Source organism: Nilaparvata lugens, unplaced genomic scaffold, assembly GCF_014356525.2.
Source record: "Nilaparvata lugens isolate BPH unplaced genomic scaffold, ASM1435652v1 scaffold5228, whole genome shotgun sequence".
Taxonomy (NCBI): domain Eukaryota; kingdom Metazoa; phylum Arthropoda; class Insecta; order Hemiptera; family Delphacidae; genus Nilaparvata; species Nilaparvata lugens.
In genome coordinates, this window is record NW_024091106.1 from 10,015 (window position 1) to 20,572 (window position 10,558).

A 10,558-nucleotide genomic window follows, 5' to 3' on the forward strand; every position below is an offset into this window, starting at 1 on the left:
AATTTGGGAAAATTATATTAAACTACATCTCTCAGCTTCTATTTAAAGTTGTTTTGTATTAATTTCAATTTGTAAGAAGTTTATATACTTTCATTAAATTGTTTACTTTTTAACACTCTTACACTTGATTGTAAATAAAAATGTTAATAAACTGCGATTAAAAATGTAAAAAAATCGATTGCCAATTTAATGTTTTGAAATAAATTGAATAACTATGATTTCATTTACAAACGTTTACTTTATTTTCAATAACCTAGTTCATAATAATAAAAAATTCCGGTTTCCTAACACTTTTTAAAGTAGAAACTTATTCATATAAGGGTCAAAACATAGTGGAACAGCAAAGGTAGAGTGTATCAGATAAGGTAGCTGAGAGTGTTCAAATAATGCATGTATCTTAATGTCTCCACTTCCTTCTAAATTCTACGCTACATTTGCCGCTCCAATATGTTCAGACACAAATTAATACACGCTTTTTTCAACTCTATCAGCTACCTTCTCTGATACCGTCTACCTAAGCTCTATTATGTTTTGACTCTAAACAGTTGCTTTGGCCGATCACAATTATAAGATGTCCTTTTGCTTAAGCCAATCACAATATTATAAATTTGTCCTTTTAGCGAAGTAAAAACACTCACACTCAGTACATTCCCCCAATAGTTTCCTCCATGAACTGCAGGTACAAGGCCATAAATTTGGCAATGAATGATTCGAGATAGAAGATGACTTTGGAGCCCCTATGGAGTCGATGCTCGTGGGTGGCTGCCAGCTCAATCACCGCTGTTTTCAGTTGCAGATCACAATTCTTGATGAGTTCTTTCAACAAGCCCTGTAACAAAAAAAGAATTTGTTTTCAAATTTCCAAAAAATTAAATTTGTTTTGAAGTGCTTCCATCACTCCGATAATTATATAAATTTGATACAGTTGAAAGTAATGGATTTAAGTACTCCTTACTGTTTTATACATAAGGTCGACATAGTATTAACATTTATAACAACATCAGTTTATCAGTTTATGTTGATATTGTGAGATTCACGTTGGAAAGTCAGTGGAAATGCTAGGAAGGCATTATTGCCACTTTCCCTTCTCTACCACCTTCTATTTCTGTAATTCAAGTATCTAGGTATATCTGATGTAGATGGTTGAGTGAAGGGATCAACTGGAAACTACAGGTCAACTGCCCTATATTCAACTTTTTTCATGATTGAGCCATCCCCACCTTCAGTTTGCTATTTAGCTTAGTGTTTGTGGAGACCGGAAGCAGTCATTGAAGGTAATTAAAGCAACTTTGTGTTTTATAGAAGAAATTGTGCAAAATATCATCGAAAATAACAAAAAATTAGTTTTTATGATGAAAGGATGTGTAATTATATTGAAAGGAACACCAAGGGTCTGAACACATAGAGAGTGATTTACGATGAGAGCGGTCTTAGGTATTTATATCTATATCTCAGATATCTATAAATCTATATCCTCCCAAGACCGCTCTGATCGCAGATCGCTATCTGTGTGTCCAGGCCTTAGTTTGACATTTTACTTTCCTTGCCCTATTACCATAGGTAAGGAAAGTATTGCTTTCCGAAAAAAATTAAGGTACCCCAATTTCCAAATTTCTATACGGTTCAAGGTCCCCTGAGTCCAAAAAAGTGGTTTTTGGGTATTGGTATGTGTGTGTGTGGTGTGTGTGTGTGTGTGTGTGTGGTGTGTGTGTGTGTGTGTGTGTGGTGTGTGTGTGTGCGTGCGTGCGTGCGTGCGTGCGTGCGTGCGTGCGTGTGTGTGTGTGTGTGTGGTGTGTGTGTGTGTGTGTGTGTGTGTGTGTGTGGTGTGTGTGTGTGTGTGTGTGGTGTGTGTGTGTGTGTTGTGTGTGTGTGTGTGTGTGTGTGTGTGTGTTTGTATGTGTACACGATATCTCATCTCCCAATTAACGGAATGACTTGAAATTTGGAACCACTATGAGGATCCGACACGAACAATTTCGATCAAATGCAATTCAAGATGGCGGGTAAAATGACAAAAATGTTGTCAAAAACAGGGTTTTCGATATTTTCTCGAAAACGGCTCCAACGATTTTGATCAAATTTATACCTAATTCCTAATATAGTAATTGAAAAGCTCTATCAACTGCCACAATTCCCATATCTGTAACAATTTCAGGAGCTCCGCCCCATCTATGCAAAGTTTGATTTTAGATTCCCAATTATCAGCTTCATATACAATTTAAACAAAAAAGTCCAAGTGGAAAAGATTGAGCATGAAAATCTCTACTATTAATGTTCAGTAGCATTTTCACCTAAACTTGAAAATAGGCTCAAAATTCGAGAAAATGTGATTATTCAATTGCAAACTGTTGGCAACTGTTGATTCTATTAAATCATTCACTATGAAGAGATAGCAGACCTCGTGTGCCTACAGCGTTATTGTCCTGTCACCAGCTGGCTCAGATCTTTAAATAGTAGACTTGAGATGCGCGGGAACACTAGCGTCAGGTGATCAATTTTCATAACGGTAAGGAAAGTTGTGTGAGTGCGCCACACACCATATTTTTGTCCTTGAAAAAACATTTTGAATTTGCTAAGTGATTATCAAGCATGATTAATAACCAAACATGTTATACATAGTATGGGCAGAAATGAAACATAGGTACCTTGAAAATGATATCAGTCGGTATTCCATGCACTATTAGTTCATAGAGACGAGTTCGTACTTCGAGGAGTTTCCTGGGAGTTTGTTCAGACAGAACCATCCTCGCCGTGTCTCGCAGGTATACTTGCCAATCGGGCTCAGCGATTTCCTGGTCTTTGGTCAGAGGAAACCTTGAATCAAGTAGAATAGTATTAGAAAAATTACACATAATGAACACATTTAGAAAAGAGTTTCTAGAATAATTTAAAATTGATAACTTTGAGCGACTGGGCCGGTCTTTTAAGGAAGAAACATATTAAAAAGTCCTGTAAAACTGGAAGAGCTTATGGTATGATGTGTAAATTTATAATTTACTTGACATGTGAATGCCTATCATCATATTGTCAACAGTTTTCATTTTACAAGACTTGGACCCTGTTGCACAAAAGCCGGTTGAATTTTAATCGTAATTAATTTCTCGAGAACCAATCAGAAAAGGATTTTCTTGTGAAATTAATTAGGATTAAAATTTAATCGGCTTTTATGCAACCAGCACTTTATATTGTAGACTTTTTAAGTAACTCAATTGGATTTGCTATAGTGCAGAGTGACTCTAATTGAAGCTACAGAGTGGCTCAAAAGTAATTGAAGCTATTGTAAACTATATGGACATATGCTGCATATTTATGAGTTTTTGTAAAAAACACTATCCAATAATAAATTGACTCATATGCAGCCGAATTTCGTTACATCCAACATAACTCAATAAAATCGTATGAACCATAAGCATGAAAAATCGATTTTTGTAAAAATAAAACTGTGATGACTACAACTTCACAAAAAACAATCAATATATTATGACAATATTATCGTTCATCAACTGAAATATGGATAAATAATTTAACATAATAATACACATATCAGAATTAGTGTACTTGTCCGATACAGTGAAAATATTATTCCCTCTAGTTATAATGGGACTATTCATACTCGCTCAGCCGGGCTGGGTGTAAATAGTCCCATTCAAACTCATGGGAATGATATCTCCACTGTAACTGACTCGTACACTTTATTATTTATTGATTGATAGAATAATTACTATCTATTCGGCTACAGTACTTAAGACAAATGACGAAGGATCTGGGTGCTATGAACAATGGAAGAGAGTAGCAGATGGAAAGGCTGCCAACCAATCAAACGATTGAGCTGTAAGAAGAAGAATAAGTACATCATCAAAATGATAGGGAGAGAAAAAATAAGGTAACATTGTGCTATTCCTCTCCCAAATTTCGATAAGGTTACACATAGTCCGAAATAGGTTAAGTATTGTATTTGTTCTTTTCACAAAATTTTCAGTCCTTAATTATTTTCACAAAGTAGATTTTTAAAATTTTGATGCGTCAAAACCAAACATAGAAGAAATATTTCACATTATTATCACTAAAATAGGAAATATTCACATATTAAAGAAATAATTTTGCAGAACCTAAAAACAAACTTAATATTTTAATCCATATTCACACTGATAGTGATATGTATCATTCAATGAATATCCGTGATGGAACAATTATTTTGTCATACTCTATTGATTGAGTTTTGTGATGTTGCAGTCATCAGTATCATTCATCGATGTTTTTACAAAACTCGAATTTGTATTCTTATGACAAATATGATGTTATTAAGTTATTGACAGAGACACATTATATTGATAGTTGGGAATCTTTCTGAATGAAACATCAATGATATAAACAGCGTTGAATTTACTTGAATATCAATTTTTAAATATAATTATCCTAATAAGAAAATGAAAGAAGAGAGAACTTACTGTTGGACCTTGCATGCTTCGCACATGAGTATGGCTCGCCGCAGATTGCGATTGCTTTTTTCAGCAATTCTATCGGCCAACTCATCAGGCAGGGGCACGCCTTCTTTTTTGCACACGTTCTGAAAAATTCACACCATGGATTCCACATGAAAATGCATTAAACAAGTAGCAAACAACAACAACAAAAATTAGTACTAAACAAAACTCGATTAAAACATTTGTATTGGATAAGTACTGTAGAAAAGGTTTCAATTATCTAATTGTCTTGAATGCAATTAATTGACCGTAAATGAGATTGAATATTCTGGTAATAATTCATTATACTTCTGCACGACATGCGAACAATTTGGCAAAGGTGCGGAGCTAGAAAAGGATAAAGCTATCTGCTTTTCCTAATGACAGACAAGGATAGCAAACTAATGTTTATCAGGTGATGACTTCATAACGAGAATCTCACTACATACACCTACAGTTATCTTCACATGTATTTGTTAGAAGAATACTTCTCTTCTTTGTCTCTCCCCAGTATGCCTTAAGAGCGTTGGGGTAGCCTCAGTCCATTTCCTCCATGATTCCCTATCCAACGCCTTTCTCTTCATCTGTGGAACAGTCTTCCCTCTTCTCCGTCCTATCTCCTCATATGAATACCTTGGACGTCCCACTGCTCTCCTTCCTTGCACTCTCACATTAACATACTGTTTTGTTTTGCAATCATCCTCCATTCGCTGTACATGTCCATACCAGCCCAACTGCCTCATTTCTATCCTTTCACTGACATCTCTCATGTCCACTTCTTCCCTTATTCTAGTATTCCTTACTCTATCCCTTCTTGTCTTTCCAACACTTTTTCTATGGCACTTCATTTCTACTGTCCTTATCTTATTTTGTTAGAAGAATACGACTGTATCAATAGGGAGATATAGTACAAACTGAATCTATCCATCTTTGATCTATGACCTACCTACCAATCCAGAAATATCGAACATACATTTATTTTTTATTTTATTTGCTTATGCTTCATGAATTACCAAAAATCATTGAACTATATAAACTTACATTGTAGTCCTGATAATGAAATCATTTTACTAAATGAAAGCATCGGGAACTACTTCCCCACTACAGCAAGCTCGAGCTTGGAGAAGGAGCCAGCCGAACTTCGGCAAGCTATAGTGAGGTCCACGTTATAATGGCAGTGGAGGAAGATTGGAGAACAGCGTTACCACTGCCTTCTAGAGGACAGCTGATACCGGTATATCTCATGTAATATTTTACTGTTCATTCTTGATGTTAATAATCAATTATATTTTAATCGTTGAGAAAACAGATTTTTCAATGATTTAATAATAAATTTTCATACTTGAGATATATTTTGTTAACTAATTATATTTCTAAGTTGTTGAAAAACTATCAGGCAAAGCTGCAGAGCTGGATAGCGCTATCTAATTTGTCAAATGATAGACAAGGGTAGCAAAACCAATGTTAACCAAATACTGCCATTTTTAGCTTGGACCTTACTATAGGAATATGATACAAGGGTGATAGACAAGGATAGCAACGCCAATGTTAATCAAATACTGCCATTATAACGTGGACCTCACTATAGACAAAACTAATACCAGCCTGCAACTTAATGCCATGAGTCTTGACGAACTGAATAACTAAATTTCCCTCAGTATCTCAACAAATGCTCAGAATAAGCCTTTTTAAGGATTTACTTATGAAATGGATGCTCGATGAATTGAGATCTTGACGAACCGGAACCCTAACTCACCTGTAGCACAGCAACGATTTCGGCGTGAGTGGGCGCGGGCACCCGCACGCCCAGACACCGCGAGCGAATGGCGGGGATGACCTGGGAGGTGGAGTTGGCGCACAGAATCAGTCGACACGTCGCCACGTACTTCTCCATCGTTCTACGCAGAGCGTGTTGTGCGTCCTTTGTCAGCCGGTCCACTTCCGTCAGCAGGATAACTGAACGCAAACGCAACGTAAAGCTTAATACAAATCTTAGCCGCCGTCAACTTCCGTCAGCAGGATAACTGAACGCAAACGCAACGAGAAATCTATTACAAATCTAATGCCGCAAGCACATGTTGGTCCAACGAAGGCCAATGTCGGCCAACGCCAGTGGGTGGATGGGTGGTTCAGCCAGCGCTGGCCTTCATTGGGCACTGGTCACATTGCAGGCTGGACCAACATATAGATGCGGAATAAGGCTGGTAACAACGTAAATTTTCACATGTCCGATGTCCATCTACCAAACACAACAGACAAGATAACACAACAAATTTTCGCATAATATACATTGAACTCCCTGAAGCTCTCAATTTATCTGCTGTGAGATGAGAGTGCATTGAATATTATCATTCCCATATCCAGCAGACAACGACTATGAGGCGGGGAAGCTTGCTATATTAAATTTATAAATGAATAGCTGCAACCATCAGAAATTCTTTTCTTTCAAATAAAGCCTGCAAGAACACGTTCAACAATTAACTTTTGAACGTTTACTTTTATAATTTAGAAAGTAATAAAATTTGTAAAAATGTTTGTACCTTTGAAATCACGCTGACCACTGGCATCCAACTGATGGGTTTGTGCAGCACCCTTAATCAGATCCATAATTACGATCCTATCATAGATTCCGGCATCACTTGGATTCACCTCTATATGATAGTTACTGGACACTGTCATTATTTCGATCTTCTTGTTTGATGGAGTCTGCAAGGATAAAAATTGAAAATTATTGTTTAAAAAGTCATGTCTGACATTTGTTTCTGATTTAATCTATTCGACTGTAACTTCTATGTATTCCACTTATTGGCCAGGTTGATCGAATTATAGGAGGGACAGAGATCTTTGCATTAATAATAGGTACCTGGAAGTTCATATGCTCCATTCTTAATCGTTCTACTCCCGAGCCATACAGTTCTCTGAGTAGTGCCATAATGCGTGTCTTTTTCCCGGCACCTGAAGGTCCATAGAAGAGTAGATGTGGAAAGTCTCCTTGTTGAACCTAGAACAATTCACCATTCAGTAGTTAATCGATTAATAGGAAAACATTCAAATAGAAAGCTATTGATAGGGATTACAACCTCAATCAAAGCAAATTCGTGTAAGAGACGAAAAAGTCTATTCCGATCCACAAATGAATAATAATAAATAGTACGAAGCAATCAATAGAACGTTAGATATAATATTTTATATTCCTGATTTGTCCTCATAAATAGTCCAGAAATTACTTTTAGGACAGTATAATTACGTAAATTTCACATAAGATAACAGGTTTTGGTGTCCGGGCCACCGCTGGGACAACGGACAACACTGGGGTATCAGTTTGCTTGATACACAGAAACCACTGGTGTGCAATACCGGTATACTAATAGTAAATACCTATATTGGTGATGTGATGCAATACAGCTACATATAATATTCAACATATAGGCCTACTACATATGATATTTAGTTGGATGGTTCCAGCTTGCTTTTTGCTGATGACACCACCATCATTGGTCAGGGCAGACGGCCCCATGATGCCAAATTCGAAGCACAGGAGCTCTTTTCTGAGGCTAAGAATTGGTTCTCCAATAACAAGCTGAAATTGAATGAGACCAAGACTCAGGGGATTGTAGAACAGAGATTCTTGATGCTGATGCTGAACCTGTTTCCTTACTCGGTTTTTGTGTTGATATAAAATTATCATGGGAGTATCATATTTCCAAAGTCTGCAAGAGGCTCTCAAGAGCGATTTATCTGCTTCGGAAGATGAGAAGACTACTCACTGTTGAACGCCTGTTGATGCTGTACCATGCAGTATTTGCCAGCCACATACAGTATGGCATCTTGATATGGGGACATTCGGCGCATGTGAAGGACATACTCCTGCTCCAGAAAAAGGCACTTCGTTTAATGAATTTGTTAGCGAGTATGATGCCCACTGTCAGCCCATATTCCAACGTTTGGGCATCCATACAGTTCATGGCATGTACATATTGTCATCGCTCCTACACGTCAGGAGAAACACGTTTGCTAGAAGGGAGGAAGTGCACTCACATGGAACTCGAAGGGGGTTGACTTGGATGTGCCGCGCTGTCGCCTGTCAAGAGTGAAGGACAGTTTTCCCTGTTTTGACGGTGCAAATGTTCAACTGCCTGCCGAACTCGGTAAGGGCACGCCCAGTCAATGTGTTCAGAAGCTCATTGTCAAAGTGGCTTGTTGGAAGGAGCTTCTACCGGTTAGAGGATTTTTTTCGGCGTAAGCTTTGCTGGACTGTGACGCTGCCTATAGTTTTATGTACCATGTTTAATTGACACGATCTATCCAGGAAAACCTGGCCCTGATTACGACTTTGGATATTTGGATACTTTGAGATTGGTGAATTATTTGCAGATGCACAACACGGATTTCGACAACAGGGGAAATCAACCATCACCGCAGTATCCCAGCTGGTACAGCAGATTCTGTACTCCTTTTGAGACAGATGACTCAAACTGGCATTGGCGGACCTGAGTAAGGCTTCGAGTGTGTATCACATGATATACTGCTTTAGAACCCGGTTGTTTACGAAGTATGGTCCAGTTCTCCCCACTTCAGATCCTAGCCTACCTAACTGAGAGGAAGCATACCCACTCTGGATAAAGCAGACTCAGGTTCGATGAAGATCACCATGGAGTGCCTCAGGGTTCAGTCATATGCACCTTTTTGTTCCTGTTAATGATCATTGACGTAGAATCTATGGGAAACATCCTCATGTTTGCTAACGATGCCAACAACTGTGCAACAGGCAGAGCACCACATCTGTCTAAAACAGTAGCAGCTGGTATTCTTGAAGAGACCAAGCAGTGATTGACCAACAACAAGCTGATTTTGAATTAGACCAAAACTCAGGAAATTACATGCAGTCTTGGGTGGAGCCAGCTCAATAACATTACAGAAGTAGAGCTTTTAAGCTTTATTCTGAATACTAGACTAAGCTGGAGTAGTCACTAAGCTGGAGTAGTCAAGCTGGAGTAGTCACTAAGCTGGAGTAGTCAAGCTGTAGTAGTAGTAGAATGTCTGCTTGACACTCTATAGAATAATATTTATTCTATGATGACTGAGGCCTTTGATCCCCTGGAAGCATTTGATAAACGAATATTTTGTTATGTTCTACAGTAAAATCAATTATGATCTTTAGTTAAGAGACATGCACCAGCCTAGCTGTAAGAAGGTGAACATTTCAGAAAAAACTCTCAGGATAGCCTATCAGACCGATCAGACGGCTACTTGGTCCTTAAGCTAGGCCTAATTCATTTTTTCCGCATAAAATTTTCAATTATCTTTAATATTAATTAAATAAGGCATCTACTCACCAAATTTTTCAAATAAGCGGCTTGCGTTTTATGGTAGTCCAATTTATTTAAGTTAGTGGGTCTATACTTATCTACCCAGAGACTCATTTTGATAATCGATTATTTTCAAAAGTCTGTACACGAGGTTATTTCTTATATAATTTTTTTTTTAAAAATTTTTGGAAAAAGTGAAAAAATTAAAAACAAAATTGAGAAAATGTTTTATAATTTACTTTGCAGAATGCACTTTCAAAAATTGAACATAACCTCAATATTGAAGTTAAACTCATGATCAGCTGAGAGATTTCCCGCGTCATTTATTTTCATGGAGGACTTGAATAATTATTCAATTATTTGTGAAGAAATGAAATAACAAGAATTCGAAGAAAATATTAAAAAATTGAAAATGAAATATTTATTTTTTGTTGTAAAGTTGAATTTCAAATATTTCTCCCTTTTGATCAAGGGAGGTTGCGGAGAACCGCCAGCCCTTAAAGCTACCACAACCAAAAAAAAAAAATGGGACAAATTGGGCTATTTCGTCAAATTGGGACGACGACAAACTATAGTGAGGTCCACTTTATAATGACAGTATTTGTTCAACTTTGGTTTTGCTATCCTTGTCTATCATTTGACAAAGCCGGTAGTACTATCCTTTTCCAGGTCCACAACGATGCCAATTATGTTTTTGAAAGTGTAGAAATATAATTAATTAATGCAGAGAATCGGCATCGCTTTTCTTCTATCTTTATCCCCTGTCATTATAATGTGGACCTCACT

At 37.3% G+C, this 10,558-nt stretch overlaps 1 protein-coding gene across 1 annotated transcript; it reads right to left on the minus strand.

Annotated features, from left to right (window-relative positions):
• Nucleotides 1-218: 218 nt before the first annotated feature.
• Nucleotides 219-9,891, minus strand: LOC111046789 (replication factor C subunit 3; the record flags this gene model as incomplete). The annotated part of the gene is given in 7 exon segments (XM_039444668.1): nucleotides 219-829; nucleotides 2,646-2,814; nucleotides 4,449-4,567; nucleotides 6,220-6,419; nucleotides 7,004-7,169; nucleotides 7,327-7,464; nucleotides 9,800-9,891. Coding segments are annotated over 7 exon segments (1,068 nt in total). The 3' UTR covers nucleotides 219-640.
• Nucleotides 9,892-10,558: the final 667 nt, after the last annotated feature.